Here is a 20,305-nt window from a genome sequence, read left to right on the forward strand (position 1 = left end):
TGTGTATACTATAATGTAAAATGTGATTCTTGTAATGTGATTTATGGATTTGTACTCACTGGATTTGTGCCCCTCTTGAAGGACTTGAAGTAGAGGAGGGTAGAAATAGCCTAAGCTACTCTATCCATTTGAGATGTATTTTATTGTCTCAATAAACGTACTTGAACCAGAGAACCCAAAACATAACACGGGACGGAACGTTACTTTCGCGAGCCTCTTCCATTTTCTAGTACGATCATTTTTGGCTGTTGTTGTTGTTTTAGATTCAGCTACTCTGAACGAAAAGTTCCAAACAGCACGGACTATGGTGAGCCCGTAGTGGACTTACCTGGCACAGGAGCGGGGCTGTAACTGCGACCAATTTTTGGCTTTATGCAACGCACAGTCCCTGAGCCCATTATGTGCCTCTGTTACCCTTTCCGCTACCGCCCACAGGATGGGTATGGGGTGCATAATAAATTATGTTTATTACGATTTGATAAACTAACTAACGCATGCGAGCGATATGCGACGTTCTTTGTAAGAGGACAGCTTGAATAGCGAGGTATGCGGGGTTTAATCCCCTCGCAGGACAGAAATGATTGGGCACGTTTCCTTACACGGGATACCTCTGATTACCTAGCAATAAAATAGGTAACAGGAAGTTACGCAATTGTTATAGGTGCATTTTTTGTTTGCTATTAACAAGCTTAGGTAAACACAGCAATGTGCTGCTACCCTCCTGATTCCATGTATAACTAACCATCCTGTGAGATGGGAGTATTAGAAGAACTTATAGCTAATTTTTTATCTTCACCGTGTTGTGGATGCGAACTATGAAAGGTCTGTAATGTGTCAAGGGGGGACTTCGATAACCCAAAGTTATAGGCTTCCTGTAACTTCTTACGGGAGTTATAAAAGTGTAAACAAAGCCACAAGGGCCGTGATGAGGGTTCGAATCTACGCCCGTGATGATCCTAGACGCGCCTTAGTCGACTGCGCCACGACATGACAAAATAATTGCAACCGTGAGTGCTACTGCCCTCACACGGATTTGATATTCATTTGATATATCACACTATTGTGATTTCTGTGTGGTATAAAAATTGTGTTGTTGCAGATACTGTTGAGGCCGCGGCGCTGTGGTGGGCGGGGGTGGTGGTGGGTGAAGGGCCGACCCCGCTGGGGATGGCGGCAGGTCCAGTACCAGCAGCACACCAGCAGGAGTCCCTCTACACTGATAATGGTATGTCAACACCGACGACGGGGGTACCACCCCGCTGTCAGGGAACTGACAGAACGTGTACGTAGTCAATAGTGGGAACAATTCTCACAGGACATCAATCATGCAACATCCTCAGCCCAAATGAGGGCCTAAATTTATGCTCCAAAATTCTCCAAACGTAATGCCCCTCATCTTGCTCATCATTCCCCAACAGCTTATGCTGACATGCTGCTAGAACAGTATGCAAGCATTGCTTGCAAATCGAATCTGCCCCAAAATACTTCATCAGACAGGAACTTCATGAGTACTTCACCAGACATGAACCAAACACGTAGCCTCTCTTAACCTCCAAGCTGCTTTTGACACAGCTAATAGGGAACTCACCCTAGAGCAACTAGCTCGATAAAAGCTAAAGATAAATCCTAGATAAATGCCAAACGTGTATAAATACACAATAGCTTCCTGTCCCTCGACACAGTGAATTAAATTATTATTAAATTTCCATCCTAACTAGTTGCTTAGCCTCCCGTTTTATATATGAAAATAAATTCCCTTATAACCCAACTAGGGTTCGAACTTACAGTACCAGGCCTGAGCCCCAGGTGTACATTGAGCCATAACCTCTTGATCAGCAGTTATAGTACTTGGTATGGTACAAGCGGTTGCCTTGCCTGATAAGCAAAATAATCGACGGTGGAAAAAAAAGGTGGTGGAGTGGTTATAGTCTTATGTATGCCTAGGGGTGAGACGTGGTAATGCAATGAACAAATCTTGATGTTCATTGTATTATTTGTTCATTTGGATTTGTTCATTTGATGTATCATGCTATTGTGATTTCTGTGTGAATGTGTAGTAATGCAAGTTCGAACCCTGGTTGGGTCATACAGTTTTTTAGTGATTAGTAGCTTGGGGGCCATTCAGGCATTCTTTTAATAGACCCCGTGGAATCTTGAACACGTGTTCTAGATTCGTTTAATGTGAGTGGGAAAGGGGTACACCGTATTCAAGAAAGTTCGCCAGTGGATTATAAAGCCTACCTAACCCTACCCATCTTAAACTAACCTAATTCAACGAGACTAACGTAGCCAGTCCTAAGCCAATACCTCCAAACCTAACGATGTATACGGTTTTGACAATCAGAAAGCGAACTTTAAGGAACCGTTCCATGTACCCCCACTGTAGAGGTACTGGAGAACATATGCCCTTCCTCTACTCAGTGTGTGACTCTTGCCCGTCCTCCGTCCAATAGATGGCTTAGTGCACGATATACAATTACTAATAGAATATAACTAAGTAACATTGATAAAATTACGTTTCTTGAAAGTCATTGGGGTCTAGTTCCTGAATCTATAATTCTGAAACCTTTTCACCACCGCCCGCAGGACGGATGTGGGCTCCATAAAGGAACTAATTCAACTAAGCGTGCAATTTGTCGAGGGCAAACATTAGCGGAGGAAGGCTTACAATTAATTAGGGGCAATTAAATAATCACTAAAGTAGTTCATAACATTGCATGTTTGGAGCGGATATTTCCAGTTTATCCTTCCGTTTTCCTTACCATAACTTTCAATGATTATTTTTCCCGCAATATTTCTCGATTCCCAATTGATCTTCCTATGATTTAGGTTCCCCATGATCAGTAATTTTGCACATTATTGTTGCAGCTCTATATCGTGCCTGTATGCATGATCTGTTGGTGTCTTCGTGGTGTTTGCTTGAGTGTTTATGTATGTGATGTATCTTAGTGATATAGTTCTTGCATCCATTGGCATTTGCTTCAAGTTTACAATCTAATTCCTCTTGATAAAACGGTTGTAATTTCTTTTCTTGTCACTGTTCCCACATTATCTGCTATCCCACTGGATATATTTAAGATAACGTAAGTGATGACAGCAATGACTTTTTTTCTGTTTTTTTTTCTTATAAGGTGGTAGGTCGACGTGGGAGGGGAGAGTCGTGGTGGTGGCAGGAGGCGAGGGATGGAACTGCCAGAGCATTAAAGAACGGCAACATCTTCAAGTTCAGGTCAGTAAGGTCAAATACGAACGGAAACTATACTAGCTAGGAACCTGACGAAGGAGTTACGCAAGCACTTACGAACCTGTATACCTTTTCTCAATCTTTGGCGGCTTTGTTTACAATTATTAAACAGTTAATGAGCTCCGAAGCACCAGGAGGCTGTTTATAACAATAACAACAGTTGATTGGGAAGTTTTCAAGCTTGTAAACTGTTTAATAAATGTAACCAAAGGCGTCAAAGATCGAGGAAAGATGTACACATTCGTAAGTACTTGTGTAACTGCTTCGTGAATCTGGCCCCTGGAACCCCCAAAAACTTGCAGGTTAGGCTAGCAAGGTAAAATAAAACCTACGGAAATTATTAATGAGGAACGTGGGAGTCTTGGGACTAAAAAACAAGAATAATTATAATAATAACATAATATTAAAACAAATATTATAAGAAAGATTAGTATAGGCTATGAAATTGAGGATATCGTAACTAACAATATTAACTATGCTGTATGACTTTGCAGCACTCACAACACTTGTATCACCTACAACACTTACAATATCTGTAGCAAAAACAACACTTATGACAATACCTGCAGCTTTTACATCACTTAAATTTCTCACAACAATTATAAGCTACATCCTTTAGGTATTAGATCTTTTAATTCACAACCATTACTACAAAATTTCACATTTGACCCCGTGTGACCCTAGGTCATGACTCCGAGGGCAGTTACACCTACCCCCATGGCATTAACTGACCTCCCCACGTGACCCCAATGCTGTAACCACCGTTTGTTGTTGTTGTTTAAGATTCGCTACTTGGAACAAAAGGTTCCAAGTAGCATGGGCTATGGTAAGTCCGTTGTGGACTTACCTGGCACAGGAGCGGGGCAAGTAGCACGGGCTATGGTAAGTCCGTTGTGGACTTACCTGGCACAGGAGCGGGGCTGTAACCACCACATGACACCCCATCTTTATAGAACCCCACATGACCCCTAGTATTGTGGACCCCCCACATGACCCCTTCCCCCCCCCCCCCCCTCATATGACTAATTAACCTCCGGTACCACCCCCCATCCCCTCCCTCTTTCCCCCACAGGTTCCCGCGGGCGCCAAGGCTACGGGTGGCGGTTGAGGAATGGCTGCCGTACACGAAGGTAAATTGGCGGGAAAGAAAGGGTGTTCCACGCGTCACTGGTCCTTCGAAGAAGCTCCTCGATCTCGCTGCAACGGCCTTAAACTTCCAGTGAGTCGATTAGTATTATAGTTATAATCATCAACTTCCTTACAATCTTCAACTTAGTCAATTGGTTTCGTAGTCGCAGCCTTTAACTTCCAGTAAGTCGATTGGTCGCAAATAGGAACTGGTAAATAAGCCTATCTTCCATGCTAGAGGGAAGTCGAATGAAATAATGTATAATTTTCTGTGAAAATTCAAGCCGGTCGACCTACCATGTAAAAAAACATACGAATGACTCGATCTTTTCTATGCACTTGTTATTATAATGTCTTTATTAACAAAATTAATGTCCAGTTTTGCCTAGTGTTTGTAAAATAATGAATCACTCTTCTACAAAATATGTGTACAGGAGCATTTGACTTACTTGGGAAAGAACTGCAAGACATAAAAGGAAAGAAGTGACTAAAGAAAGCAGAAGAAAGAAGGTAGGATAAAGTGAGGAGGAATAATAACACAGAAATGGGAACAGGATCCATTGATACTGTTTGACAATCGATAAGTATTCACCTAGTTGTGTTTGTGGAGGTTGAGCTTCGGCTCCTTGGTCTCGTCTCTCAACCATTATCAGTAATGAATGTCGTAGTTGACGAGGAAAATATAACATTAACTCTTATGGTTTAGTGTAATATATAGGAAAATATATCCATAGTGGATATATCCATAGATATGAACAACAAGATGAACTTCAAATATTTGAAAGATTGGATAAAGCTAGCCAAACGAATAACGTTTATTTAACGTTCCATCAACGCCGATCAATAACGTTTACCTAGATTTGCCAGGGATAACGTTGATATAGTATTGAAAAAACGTCGGTAAACGTATCTTGAGCATTTTTAATGAAGTTACATCATTTGTTCCTTCAGCATACGCGGCCATATTAGGCTACACAGTGAAGAGAAACTGAGAACAGCAGTATCATGATATATACATGCTATACCAATGTTCTCTTGAGCGTGAAGAGGAGAATATTGGCTATCCACACATTAGATAGCCACCGAGGAGATTCGATATAGAGGCAGAATATTATGGCTAATGCAATTTGCATGTGGTGGTAATCAGATTTTGATAAGTTGTTCGATAGCATTACAGGGAGAATGAGTGAGGGGGAGGTAGTGGTGAGGGGGGGGGGGTGGTTGATGGTTAGGGGGGGGCCTTCACCCCCATCTCCCCCCCCCCCTAAGAATGAGGCTGTTAGTGATAAAATACCAGAGTTGTTGTCTAGCTAGTGGTTTGTTTAAAGGTAACGTGATCGAGGGTAATGGGGGAATTTGTCTGTTAGGAAGTAATGAATTATTTTCAGTGTTTAAAAATCACATATGGGTATTATCTGTTAGATGGTAAATACAGGTAAATATAAGTAATTAAGCCCCCTTTCCCCCCCCCCCATGACCACAGGTATACCTTTAACCCCCCCCCCTCTCCCCCATCACCACAGGTATACCCTAACGCCTCCCGCCCCACACAGGTATACCTTCGTGAGAGGCGACGGGTACTTCGGGATCGTTCAGAAGGACGGCTCTTGGAACGGCATGATGGGCATGTTGCGCAGGAACGTGAGTACGGTTGTACAGGATGGTAAGGAACGGCTGTACAGGATGGTGAGGAAACAGTTTTGTAGTGAGCGTAGAGTACAGAAGGCAGACTTCATCACAGAGTCCAAAAGGGTGGTGGGTACAGTATTCGATGGAAGGTAGAGGGGTAGGGGCCAGGAGTTGAAGTTCAGCCCCCCGCAAACACTAGGTGCTCATACCCCAGTTCCTTGTCCTCATACCCCAGCTCCTTATCCTCATACCCTAGCTGCTTGCTCTCATACCCCAGCTCCTTGTCCTCATACCCCAGTTCCTTGTCCTTATATCCCAGCTCCTTGTCCTTATACCCCAGCTCCTTGTCCTTATACCCCAGTTCCTTGTCCTCATACCCTAGCTCCTTGTCCTCATACCCCAGCTCCTTGTCTTCATACCCCAGCTCCTTGTCCCTCATACCCCAGCTCCTTGTCCTCATACCCCAGCTCCTTGCCCCTCATACCCCAGCTCCTTGCCTTCATACCCCAGCTCCTTATCCTCATACCCCAGCTCCCTGCCTTTCATACCCCAGCTCCTTGCCCTCATATCCCAGCTCCTTGTCCTCATACCCCAGCTCCTTGTCCTCATACCCCAGCTCCTTATCCTCATACCCCAGCTCCCTGCCCCTCATACCCCAGCTCCTTGTCCTCATACCCCAGCTCCTTGTCCTCATACCCCAGCTCCTTGTCCTCATACCCCAGCTCCTTGTCCTCATACCCCCCAGTTCCTTGCCCTCATATCCCAGCTCCTTGCCCCTCATACTCCAGCTCCTTGCCCTCATACCCCAGCTCCTTGTCCTCATACTCCAGCTCCTTATCCTCATACCCTCAGCTCCTTGTCCTCATACCCCAGCTCCTTGTCCCCATATCCCTTCCAAGCGCCACACAGTCGTAATGACTAAGTACTCTCAGATAATTCCATTAGCTCACCCAAATACATAACATTAAAATGAATCCATGATTTCAGAACTATCCCAGATCTGTAGCAGTGTTCCTCCCTCACCAGGAGGCCGACATTGCGCTGGGGCCCATTGGCATGAGTCTACACAGGAGCAGAGTGGTGGACTTCACCTTCCCGCTGGGGCAGGAGAGTTATAGGATCATGACAGCTCGCCCTCAGCTTCTGCCTGACTCCTGGACTATGGTCGCGCCTTTCACGTGAGTGTTAAGGGGCTAGCAGGAGTATTCTGGATACCGGATATAATTATATTTAACCACAAACTCGCATAAACTCATCCGGAGATAATTCTGGTCGACGCCACCAATCCGGTGGCGTCGAATACCGGATTAGTTGCCACAAAAACGGATTAGTTGCTACAAAAACGGATTAGTTGCTACAAAAACGGATTAGTTGCTACAAAAACGCTTTTAAGCTTTCTGATAGTGAACTTTGAGTGTAGGTAATGTTGTCCCGGTGACAGGTGGCCCGTGTGGGTGAGCCTGGTGCTGTCGCTGCTGGGTATGTGGGGGGCCAGTTGGACGGTGGCCCGCTTCACGTACAAGTTCCAGGGGCCACGGGCCCCCGGCGACCACCTCTTCAACGTGTATGCTATCCTCGTCTCTCAAGGTCAGATTGATTGATATAGATTAGTCTGTTGGCTGATTGGTTTGAGGCGAGATAGATTGGTAGGATGATAAATAGATGTGACTAAATGAAGCGAAGATAAACAGGCAAACATTATGGGTTTAGTGACTATTGATCATCTCCTGGTCTGACCTGCCCTCTCTCTCTCTCGCTCTACCCTCAGGTCTGACCTGCCCTCTCTCTCCCTACCCTCAGGTCTGACCTGCCCTCTCTCTCGCTCTACCCTCAGGTCTGACCTGCCCTCTCTCTCGCTCTACCCTCAGGTCTGACCTGCCCTCTCTCTCTCCCTACCCTCAGGTCTGACCTGCCCTCTCTCTCTCCCTACCCTCAGGTCTGACCTGCCCTCTCTCTCCCTACCCTCAGGTCTGACCTGCCCTCTCTCTCTCCCTACCCTCAGGTCTGACCTGCCCTCTCTCTCCCTACCCTCAGGTCTGACCTGCCCTCTCTCTCCCTACCCTCAGGTCTGACCTGCCCTCTCTCTCTCCCTACCCTCAGGTCTGACCTGCCCTCTCTCTCTCCCTACCCTCAGGTCTGACCTGCCCTCTCTCTCTCCCTACCCTCAGGTCTGACCTGCCCTGTCTCTCGCTCTACCCTCAGGTCTGATCTGCCCTCTCTCTCTCTCGCTCTACCCTCAGGTCTGACCTGCCCTCTCTCTCTCCCTACCCTCAGGTCTGACCTGCCCTCTCTCTCTCCCTACCCTCAGGTCTGACCTGCCCTCTCTCTCCCTACCCTCAGGTCTGACCTGCCCTCTCTCTCTCCCTACCCTCAGGTCTGACCTGCCCTCTCTCTCCCTACCCTCAGGTCTGACGTGGCAGCCCAGAGGAACAGCCATAAGGATCACGTGTCTCACCTGGATGTTCGTGTCTCTCATCTTCACCTCGTATTTCAAGTGAGAAAGTTCATACCTGCCATCTGTCTGTGTGTGTGTGTGTGTGTGTGTGTACTCACCTAGAGAGAGATGGCACTTCGGTTTACATCATGGACCACTGTAGTTTACACTGAGAGCCTCTTAGTGTGTTTACACGACGAGATCAATCCCGGGAGGTGACGCTTCTCTCTCCTTCTCTGGCTGCAGGAGCCTCTTACTCTCTCCTTCACTGCCTGCAGGAGCCTCTTACTCTCTCCTTCACTGCCTGTAGGAGCCTCTTACTCTCTCCTTCACTGCCTACAGGAGCCTCTTACTCTCTCCTTCTCTGCCTGCAGGAGACTCTTACTCTCTCCTTCACTGCCTGCAGGAGCCTCTTACTCTCTCCTTCACTGCCTGCAGGAGCCTCTTCCTCTCTCCTTCACTGCCTACAGGAGCCTCTTACTCTCTCCTTCTCTGCCTTCAGGAGCCTCTTACTCTCTCCTTCACTGCCTGCAGGAGCCTCTTACTCTCTCCTTCACTGCCTACAGGAGCCTCTTACTCTCTCCTTCTCTGCCTTCAGGAGCCTCTTACTCTCTCCTTCTCTGCCTGCAGGAGCCTCTTACTCTCTCCTTCACTGCCTACAGGAGCCTCTTACTCTCTCCTTCTCTGCCTTCAGGAGCCTCTTACTCTCTCCTTCACTGCCTGCAGGAGCCTCTTACTCTCTCCTTCACTGCCTACAGGAGCCTCTTACTCTCTCCATCTCTGCCTTCAGGAGCCTCTTACTCTCTCCTTCTCTGCCTGCAGGAACCTCTTACTCTCTCCTTCACTGCCTGCAGGAGCCTCTTACTCTCTCCTTCACTGCCTACAGGAGCCTCTTACTCTCTCCTTCTCTGCCTTCAGGAGCCTCTTACTCTCTCCTTCTCTGCCTTCAGGAGCCTCTTACTCTCTCCTTCTCTGCCTGCAGGAGCCTCTTACTCTCTCCTTCTCTGCCTGCAGGAGTCTCTTACTCTCTCCTTCTCTGCCTGCAGGAGCCTCTTACTCTCTCCTTCTCTGCCTGCAGGAGCCTCTTACTCTCTCCTTCTCTGCCTTCAGGAGCTCCTTCTCCTCGTTACTGACGGTGAAGTCGCTGCCGGCGACCGTCGACTCGCTCGAGGACCTCCTCAACGACCAGTCCCTGGCCCTGTTCCTCGAGGGCAACACCTCCTTCGTCTCCCTCGTCCAGGTATGTCGACGGCCGCCTCCCTCGTCCACTTCCTGCAGCCGACGTACTGTTGCAACCAACAATGTTGACGTGTTGTAGCATGAACTGTGTCGAGAGCGTTCAATCCCCGACCGTCCACAAGTGTGTGGTTGTCCCCAAACCTTTATTCTTTCCAAGTGTTATATAGTCGTGGTGGCTTGGCGCTGTGTCTTCATAATTCCCCTCTTCTCTTGCCTTCCAGAATGCCACTAGCGGCGCCTTCGAGAAGCTGGCAAGGGAGTTACGACGCCGGGGCAAGTTCTTCGCCAACTTACAGCTGGCGGAGTTCGTGAGGGACCACTTGACCAGCGACCACAATGCCGCCCTTCTCGAGGAGAACACCATTAAAAAGTTTATGGCCAAAGACCTGGCCAATACAGGTAGATATTGGCGCGTCTTTCTGCCCCCCCCCCCACCCCAAACGTTTGAGGCGTTGCTGTTGTTAATCGCTGTTGAACGTTACTGAACGTTTTGTTGTTTTTGTTCTTTGGCTGTAAACGTTTCTAGCAGATGACTCATATTAAGACGGGAGACATCTCCCGTCACGCAGGGTGCAGCCGCACCTCCACAGATCTCCAGTATCAGCTCTTGATACTGGTAATGGCTCAAAAGGGCCACCACTTACGGGCTATTCATGCCCGTGCCACCTCTTGGGTGGCTTAATCTTTATCAATCAATCGACTCATATTTACGTATATATGTTTGCAACCCAACCCATCCTCCTGCACAGCCACTCTCCTGGTCAACAAAGGTGTCCAGCAGCTGGACACGCCTCATAAAGACTGTGAAGCAGTATCCTCCCCCGCGATAGATGGTTAAATGCAACCTCTGAATACTGAGAAAAAAAAACAAATTGTACCACTTACGGGCTATTCATGCCCGTGCCACCTCTTGGGTGGCTTAATCTTTATCAATCAATCATCCTCCTGTTTAAATGATACTTTTTGTGTAACTCTGTAGATCATAGTACACATATATTGACGTAATGGGAAATTAGTAGAATTTGGTGCTATTCACGTTATAGTCAGGGAAAATATAGAGCTAAATACCACACAAATATTTCTAGGCCTAGTATAGCACATATATGTACTATCTTAGACCTCAGGTAAGGTTTCATTAGCAACATATATACAAAAACTTTTCCAGTTTGTCCAAATTCATTAGTACTAAATCTACTTTCTAATTGTCCATTATGTTAATATATGTACGATAGTTCATATCGTTATTATAAGTACTATCTAAATACGAGGATTTAGATATGCCAAATATACATGCCAAATATATGTATATTCAATTTAGCACGTCATAGCATAGATGATAGGATACACGACCTATCATTTCTATCCCGTCTGGAATACGAAACTGGAATTATCGATGGTGAGACGAGAACGAATCCGACTCTACTACCGAGACCCTTAAATATACTGTAGCTATAAGAAAAAATATATAAACAATACATATATGTGAAAATGCTGATACAATATGGGTTAGTGTATAATTTACAAATATTTATATGTGTGTTAATGAGTATATGGCTTTATAAATATATATATATATATATATATATATATATATATATATATATATATATATATATATATATATATATATATATATATATATATATATATATATATATATATATATTATTAAGTATGACCGAAAAAGTAAGATTAATAATTCTAACACGAATTTTCTCAATCTTTCGTACATTACGCTTCACTGTTGGAGGTAAATCAAAAATCACTTCTCCAAAATTCATTTTTATTTCTAGTCTGACGCGACACGGGCGCGTTTCGTAAAACTTATTACATTTTCAAAGACTTCACAAATACACAACTGATTAGAACTTACGTATCTCTGCTATTATATCTACATTTGAGTGAGGTGGGAGGGATGACGTGGCATATAGTGATGTGGCATTAACACAAGACAGAACATGAGGGGATATTAATAGGGTATTAAAAGTATCAACACAAGACAGAACAGAAACAATGGGTATTGAATAGAAGTGTTTGTAGAAAGCCTATTGGTCCATATTTCTTGATGCTTCTATATTGGAGCGGAGTCTTGAGGTGGGTAGAATATAGTTGTGCACAACTATATTCTACCCACCTCAAGACTCCGCTCCAATATAGAAGCATCAAGAAATATGGACCAATAGGCTTTCTACAAACACTTCTATTCAATACCCATTGTTTCTGTTCTGTCTTGTGTTGATACTTTTAATACCCTATTAATATCCCCTCATGTTCTGTCTTGTGTTAATGCCACATCACTATATGCCACGTCATCCCTCCCACCTCACTCAAATGTAGATATAATAGCAGAGATACGTAAGTTCTAATCAGTTGTGTATTTGTGAAGTCTTTGAAAATGTAATAAGTTTTACGAAACGCGCCCGTGTCGCGTCAGACTAGAAATAAAAATGAATTTTGGAGAAGTGATTTTTGATTTACCTCCAACAGTGAAGCGTAATGTACGAAAGATTGAGAAAATTCGTGTTAGAATTATTAATCTTACTTTTTCGGTCATATTTAATAATATATGTCTACAGGAAAGACTGCTACCAAAATATACTAATATATATATATATATATATATATGTCGTACCTAATAGCCAGAACGCACTTGTCTGCCTACTATGCAAGGCCCGATTTGCCTAATAAGCCAAGTTTTCATGAATTAATTGTTTTTCGACTACCTAACCTACCTAACCTAACCTAACCTAACTTTTTCGGCCACCTCACCTAACCTAACCTATAAAGATAGGTTAGGTTAGGTTAGGTAGGGTTGGTTAGGTTAGGTTAGGTTAGGTTAGGTAGGGTTGGTTAGGTTAGGTTAGGTTAGGTTAGGTAGGGTTGGTTAGGTTCGGTCATATATCTACGTTAATTTTACCTCCAATAATAATAAATTGACCTCATACATAATGAAATGGGTAGCTTTATCATTTCATAAGAAAAAAATTAGAGAAAATATATTAATTCAGGAAAACTTGGCTTATTAGGCAAATCGGGCCTTGCATAGTAGGCTGAGAAGTGCGTTCTGGCTACTAGGTACGACATATATATATATATATATATATATATATATATATATATATATATATATATATATATATATATATATATATATATATATATATATATACTGTAGATTATATAGTAGGTTTAAAGTACACACCAACTCTACATCAGTTGACCGAATACTTTAGAGCAGCTGATCCATCCATCTGTTCTTGTAGGCAGATGCAACTTCTACCTGTCCAAGGACTCCTTGTACTCTATGTTCGTGGCCCTCGCCTTCCCCAAGGGCAGCCCTCTCCTGCAGCTCTTCAACGCCAGGTGAGTGTATCAACGCCAGGGTGTGAGTGTATCACCGCTAGGGTGTGAGTGTATCACCGCTAGGGTGTGAGTGTATCACCGCTAGGTGAGTGTATCAACGCCAGGTGAGTGTATCACCGCTAGGTGAGTGTATCAACGCCAGGTGAGTGTATCACCGCTAGGTGAGTGTATCAACGCCAGGGTGTCAGTGTATCACCGCTAGGTGAGTGTATCAACGCCAGGGTGTGAGTGTATCACCGCTAGGTGAGTGTATCAACGCCAGGGTGTGAGTGTATCAACGCCAGGGTGTGAGTGTATCAACGCCAGGGTGTGAGTGTATCACCGCTAGGTGAGTGTATCAACGCTAGGGTGAGTATCAACGCCAGGTGAGTGTATCAACGCCAGGTGAGTGTATCACCGCCAGGGTGAGTGTATCAACGCCAGGTGAGTGTATCACCGCCAGGGTGAGTGTATCAACGCCAGGTGAGTGTATCACCGCCAGGGTGAGTGTATCAACGCCAGGGTGAGTGTATCAACGCCAGGGTGAGTGTATCAACGCCAGGTGAGTGTATCACCGCCAGGGTGAGTGTATCAACGCCAGGGTAAGTGTATCAACGCCAGGTGAGTGTATCACCGCCAGGGTGAGTGTATCAACGCCAGGGTGAGTGTATCAACGCCAGGGTGAGTGTATCAACGCCAGGTGAGTGTATCACCGCCAGGGTGAGTGTATCAACGCCAGGGTGAGTGTATCAACGCCAGGTGAGTGTATCACCGCTAGGTGAGTGTATCAACGCCAGGATGAGTGTATCAACGCCAGGGTGAGTGTATCAACGTCAGGTGTGAGTGTATCAACGCCAGGGTGACTGTATCAACGCCAGGGTGAGTGTATCAACGCCAGGGTGTGAGGGTATCAACGCCAGGGTGAGTGTATCAACGCCAGGGTGAGTGTATCGACGCCAGGTGAGTGTATCCATTGTGAATTATTTTATATTTTTTTCCAATATTTATGTATCTTAAAGTCAAATACAAAGTGTCAAAATATTTAGATTTGACTTTTAATTTGCCAAATGTTTATGTATCTATGAATAGCGACGAATAAAATTGAATTTATTTCTTATAAAGTCATTCAAACTTCAAATGTTCAACGGTTAAATATATATAAAGTCATTCAAACTTCAGATGTTTGAAGTCTGAATGACGGTTAAATTTATACAGTCATTCAGATTTCATTTGTTCGACGGTTAAATTGATATAAACACATTCAAACTTCAAATATTTGAAATCTGAATGACGGTTAAACTGCTATAAAGTCGCCCAGTCTTCAAATGGCGGATAAAATCTCTAAAAGTTCTCCACTTACGCAAAAAAACTGTCAAAAGCCAAACCTGAGAGAGTAAATAATGTTAACCCTGTTGTCTTCATTGTGGTGTTGGAGGGTGCTGACGCTACGAGAGAACGGTCTCTACGACCACTGGGTGGGGCAGGAGATCTACGGAGCCGCCCACTGCTACTGCGCCGAGCACAGGGTAGTGGAGATGGCGCCCCACACCCTCGTCGACCTCAAGGTAAGAAGGTCAGGGAGTCTTTGTGGCCCCATGTTGGTTCTCAAAGTGGGTGACTGGCAGAATCTACTGGGCACCTTTCATTTACTATTCGCTCCTGTTCACCCTGTAGTAGTTGGGGGGGGGGGGGGGATGGTTGTTAACCAATTGACGGATTGTGTTCCAGGGGGAACTAATAGGGTAAGGCTTACCATGAGCTATGGGAAGGGAAAGCTCTCAGCCTGCTAACAGGAGTCAGCAGTCGTCTGCTCCTGTGTAAAAAAGAGAGAGAGAGAGAGAGAGAGAGAGAGAGAGAGAGAGAGAGAGAGAGAGAGAGAGAGAGAGAGAGAGAGAGAGAGAGAGAGAGAGAGAGAGAGAGAGAGAGAGAGAGAGAGAGAGAGAGAGAGAGAGAGAGAGAGAGAGAGAGAGAGAGAGAGAGAGAGAGAGAGAGAGAGAGAGAGAGAGAGAGAGAGAGAGAGAGAGAGAGAGAGAGAGAGAGAGAGAGAGAGAGAGAGAGAGAGAGAGAGAGAGAGAGAGAGAGAGAGAGAGAGAGAGAGAGAGAGAGAGAGAGAGAGAGAGAGAGAGAGAGAGAGAGAGAGAGAGAGAGAGAGAGAGAGAGAGAGAGAGAGAGAGAGAGAGAGAGAGAGAGAGAGAGAGAGAGAGAGAGAGAGAGAGAGAGAGCAGAGAGAGCAGAGAGAGAGAGAGAGAGAGAGAGAGAGAGAGAGAGAGAGAGAGAGAGAGAGAGAGAGAGAGAGAGAGAGAGAGAGAGAGAGAGAGAGAGAGAGAGAGAGAGAGAGAGAGAGAGAGAGAGAGAGAGAGAGAGAGATATTAATGATGATACAAATTATTATTATATAACTTACGTTGATACGCAGTTCTTTCAATACTCCAAAATAAATTTCTTAAGTCCGCCCTTGATGGACAATCCTCCCGTTTTTGGCAGATAGCGTTCGGAGTGCTTACTGGTGGGATCCGGGTTAGCGGCTCTGATCCTCCTGTGGGACATCCTCTACTCTCGATTCCGGGAGAAGGGGATCCAACACCTGGTACTGATAAGTCTGCTGGTCCCAGGAACGATATAAGTGGCATTGAGTGGGACTTGAGCGCCCGATTTTGTGAAGGAATAAAGTGGATTTTAGTGAGATTTAAGTGCGGTTTAAGGGATTTAGGCTTGTTTTAAGGGATTGAAGCTCGGTTTAAAGGTTTCGAAAATATCAAATGCACATGTGAATCGTCAGAACAGATTATTATCTAATCAACCTATTAACCATCCACTTATTCAACAATTCACTACCATTCAACTATTCTTTGGACCATTCTATTTTCATTATTCATTAATGTAATTACACATTAAATATCATTGATATTTAACTGTTTCATTATCGTGCCCATTAAGCTACCCAATAAAACAACAATTCCCACTTATCCCTGTTTGAAAAGCCTTTGACAAGCCGCCGGCTTCCTGTCCTCTTCGAGGCCTCTAGTGTTAGTGGTGTTCAGGTAAATTCAGGTAAAATATACCATATATGAAAAAAATTCCATCTATATATATCTCCTTGTCCTCATACCCCAGCTCCTTGTCCTCATGTCCCAGATTCGTGTCCTCATATCCCAGCACCTTGTCCTCATATCCCAGCTCCTTGTCCTCATATCCCAGCTCCTTGGCCTCATATCCCAGCTCCTTGGCCTCATATCCCAGCTCCTTGTCCTCATTCCCCAGCTCCTTGTCCTCATATCCCAGCTTCTTGTCCTCATATACCAGCTGCTTGTCCTCATATCCCAGCTGCTTGCCCTCATATCCCAGCTCCTTGTCCTCATATACCAGCTGCTTGTCCTCATATACCAGCTGCTTGTCCTCATATCCCAGCTCCTTGTCCTCATATCCCAGCTCCTTGTCCTCATATCCCAGCTCCTTGTCCTCATATCCCAGCTCCTTGGCCTCATATCCCAGCTCCTTGTCCTCATACCCCAGCTCCTTGTCCTCATATCCCAGCTCCTTGTCCTCATATACCAGCTGCTTGTCCTCATATCCCAGCTGCTTGCCCTCATATCCCAGCTCCTTGTCCTCATATACCAGCTGCTTGTCCTCATATACCAGCTGCTTGTCCTCATATCCCAGCTCCTTGTCCTCATATCCCAGCTCCTTGTCCTCATATCCCAGCTTCTTGTCCTCATATACCAGCTGCTTGTCCTCATATCCCAGCTGCTTGTCCTCATATCCCAGCTCCTTGTCCTCATATCCCAGCTCCTTGTCCTCATATCCCAGCTCCTTGTCCTCATATCCCAGCTCCTTGGCCTCATATCCCAGCTCCTTGTCCTCATACCCCAGCTCCTTGTCCTCATATCCCAGCTCCTTGTCCTCATATACCAGCTGCTTGTCCTCATATCCCAGCTGCTTGCCCTCATATCCCAGCTCCTTGTCCTCATATACCAGCTGCTTGTCCTCATATACCAGCTCTTTGTCCTCATATCCCAGCTGCTTGTCCTCATATCCCAGCTCTTTGTCCTCATATACCAGCTCCTTGTCCTCATATCCCAGCTCCTTGTCCTCATATCCCAGCTGCTTGTCCTCACATCCCAGCTCCTTGTCCTCATATCCCAGCTCCTTGTCCTCATATCCCAGCTCCTTGTCCTCATATCCCAGCTCCTTGTCCTCATATACCAGCTCCGTGTCCTTATATCCCTTCTAAGTGCTATAGTCATACTTTCTCTAGTGATAAATATGATGACTTAATTCCTGAAATATTGCTCAGAATTAATTGCACTAATATGAATATTAATCAGAGTTAATAATTATCATGTTGAATACCACTGCAACTGTGTACATAAAAATGTTAAATTCTTAGTGTTTATGTAGCGAATTAACAATGATGTTAAATTCTTAGAAATATTTATAAATTACTTTTAACAATGAAAACTATTACATGTTGTTTTAATTTAATAAACAATAAAATTAATTAAATAGCCTTGTTTATTTTGTGATTTAAACAAATAATATATATATATATATATATATATATATATATATATATATATATATATATATATATATATATATATATATATATATATATATATATTGTATATATTTATATTTGTTGGGAATGTTTCTGTTGTACAAATGTTTATTGTTTAACACAATTCAGATGTCCTTAATGACTTAATTATGTGGTTATAAATCTTGTACACTTAGAACATACTGGAGGAGTGACAGGAAGACTTATGACATGGATCAAAAATTTCATGACAGAAAATAGCGACAGTAATCAGAGTTGTTAATCAGACTGGAGAAATGATACTAGAGGAGTACCACAGGGTTCAGTTCTTGCACCAGTAATTTCCATTGTCTTTGTAAACCATCTTCCAGAAGGGACACAGAATTATATGAACATGTTTGCTGACGTAGCAACACTTGGCTAATGGAAATTAAAATGAATAAGTGCCACGTTATGGAATGTGGAAAATGAGATACTAGGACACATAACCTATAAATTATGTGAAAAGGCTTTACAGAAGTCTGATAAAGATATTTAAGGATGGTTCTGGTTAGAAAACTCACCTGAGGACCACATAAAGAATATTGTGCGAGGAGCCTATGCCACGCTTTCTAACTTCAGAATTGCTTTTGAATACATGGATGGCGATAGATTAAAGAAATTGTTCACAACGTTTGTGAGACCAAAATTGGAATATGCAGCGGTTGTGTGGTGCCATTAGCTCAAGAAGCACATCAATAAACTGGAAAAGGTGCAAAGACATGCCACTAAGTGGCTCCCAGAACTGAAGAACAAGAGCTTCGATGAGAGGCTTGGAGTGTTAAATATACCAAAGCTAGAAGATAGAAGAAAAAGAGGTGATATGATCACTGCATACAAAGTAGTACAAGTAGTCGACAAAACGGATAAAGTAGAAACCTTGAAATCTAAAACTTCAAGAACAAACCGGTCATAGATTTAAAATAAGGAAACAAAGCTGCCGAAAGAACATAAGAAAGTTCACTTTTGAAAACAGAGTGGTGGACGGTTGGAACAAGTTAAGTGGAGAAGGTGGTGGAGGCCAAAACCGTCAGTAGTTTCAAAGTGTTATATGACAAAGAGTGCTGGGAAGACGGGACACCACGAGCGTAGCTCTCATCCTGTAACTACACTTAGGTAATTACACACACGCGCGCGCGCACACACACACACACACACACACACACACACACACACACACACACACACACACACACCACTCACTCACTCGACTACCTCATCGACACTAATTAAATTAATTAGTTTTATGTTGTAATTATAATTAATTTTCCATTAACTAGCGACGAGTTGAAGTTATTGATTTGTTGTGTGTGTGTGTGTGTGTGTGTGTGTGTGTGTGTGTGTGTGTGTGTGTGTGTGTGTGTGTGTGTGTGTGTGTGTGTGTGTGTGTGTGTGTGTGTGTGTGCGTGCGTGCTGTGCGTGCCTGCCTGCGTGCGTGCGTGCGTGCGTATATCATCTCGCGTGGGGTTGAACATCATCCACATCTTCGCCTCTGTGTCTCACATATAACCACACACACACGCTGCTAAAAGCTACATAATTACATAATTAAACTACATAAAAAAACTACCTCACTCTCTCTTCATTCATTTCACCCAAGCAATAATCACTTAGAACCCTCTGACCCATCTATATATATATATATATGTCGTACCTAGTAGCCAGAACGCACTTCTCAGCCTACTATGCAAGGCTTGATTTGCCTAATAAGCCAAGTTTTCATGAATTAATTGTTTTTCGACTACCTAACCTACCTAACCTAACCTAACCTAACTTTTTCGACTACCTAACCTATAAAGATAGGTTAGGTTAGGTTAGGTAGGGTTGGTTAGGTTCGGTCATATATCTACGTTAATTTTAACGCCAATAACAAAAAATTGACCTCATACATTATGAAATGGGTAGCTTTATCATTTGATAAGAAAAAATTTGAGAAAATATATTATTTCAGGAAAACTTGTCTTATTAGGCAAATCGGGCCTTGCATAGTAGGCTGAGAAGTGCGTTCTGGCTACTAGGTACGACATATATATATATATATATATATATATATATATATATATATATATATATATATATATATATATATATATAATCCAAACTACACACTAGAAAGTGAAGGGACGACGACGTTTCGGTCCGTCCTGGACCATTTTCAAATCGATTGTCACAATCGACTTGAGAATGGTCCAGGACGGACCGAAACGTCATCGTCCCTTCACTTTCTAGTGTGTGGTTTGGCCAACATATTTCAGCCACGTTATTGTGACTCCTCGTCTGTATATATATATATATATATATATATATATATATATATATATATATATATATATATATATATATATATATATATATCAGTGTCAGACCACGGACACTGTAAATATATATATTTACACATACATATATATGTATCTACATCTGTAATGTATATACATCTGTATATACATCTGTAATGTATATACGTCTCCCATCTGCAAGCCGCCATGTTGACGTCACATCCCCCCTAAAAAAAATGGCAGCCCTGTTGACCAACACATTACTATCCCACGCTCCAGCGACCACCTAATGTCTGCTCTCAACAACACAAACAACTTTCCCAGAAAAAAATAATAATGTTACATATCGAATTAACATCAATATTATATGAGGGCTACTGAAAGGGTTATTGAGGCCAGGATTACAGTGAGGCTTTTTTCCTCCCGCCCTTCACTCT

The 20,305-nt window shown here is 43.7% G+C and overlaps 1 protein-coding gene across 1 annotated transcript; it reads left to right on the forward strand.

Moving 5' to 3' along the window:
• The first annotated feature begins 815 nt into the window (after positions 1–815).
• On the forward strand, positions 816–16,005 carry LOC123746228 (probable glutamate receptor). Its single transcript, XM_069315084.1, has 13 exons — positions 816–822; positions 1,100–1,225; positions 3,079–3,229; positions 4,317–4,463; positions 5,926–6,013; positions 7,028–7,179; positions 7,443–7,588; positions 8,408–8,495; positions 9,546–9,675; positions 9,896–10,073; positions 12,938–13,037; positions 14,452–14,581; positions 15,501–16,005. Exons 1-13 carry the CDS (start codon positions 816–818, stop codon positions 15,735–15,737), a joined length of 1,680 nt encoding a protein of 559 aa, XP_069171185.1. The 3' UTR covers positions 15,738–16,005.
• The last annotated feature ends 4,300 nt before the right edge of the window (positions 16,006–20,305 follow it).

The sequence above is a fragment of the Procambarus clarkii genome, chromosome 80 (assembly GCF_040958095.1).
Source record: "Procambarus clarkii isolate CNS0578487 chromosome 80, FALCON_Pclarkii_2.0, whole genome shotgun sequence".
NCBI lineage: Eukaryota > Metazoa > Arthropoda > Malacostraca > Decapoda > Cambaridae > Procambarus > Procambarus clarkii.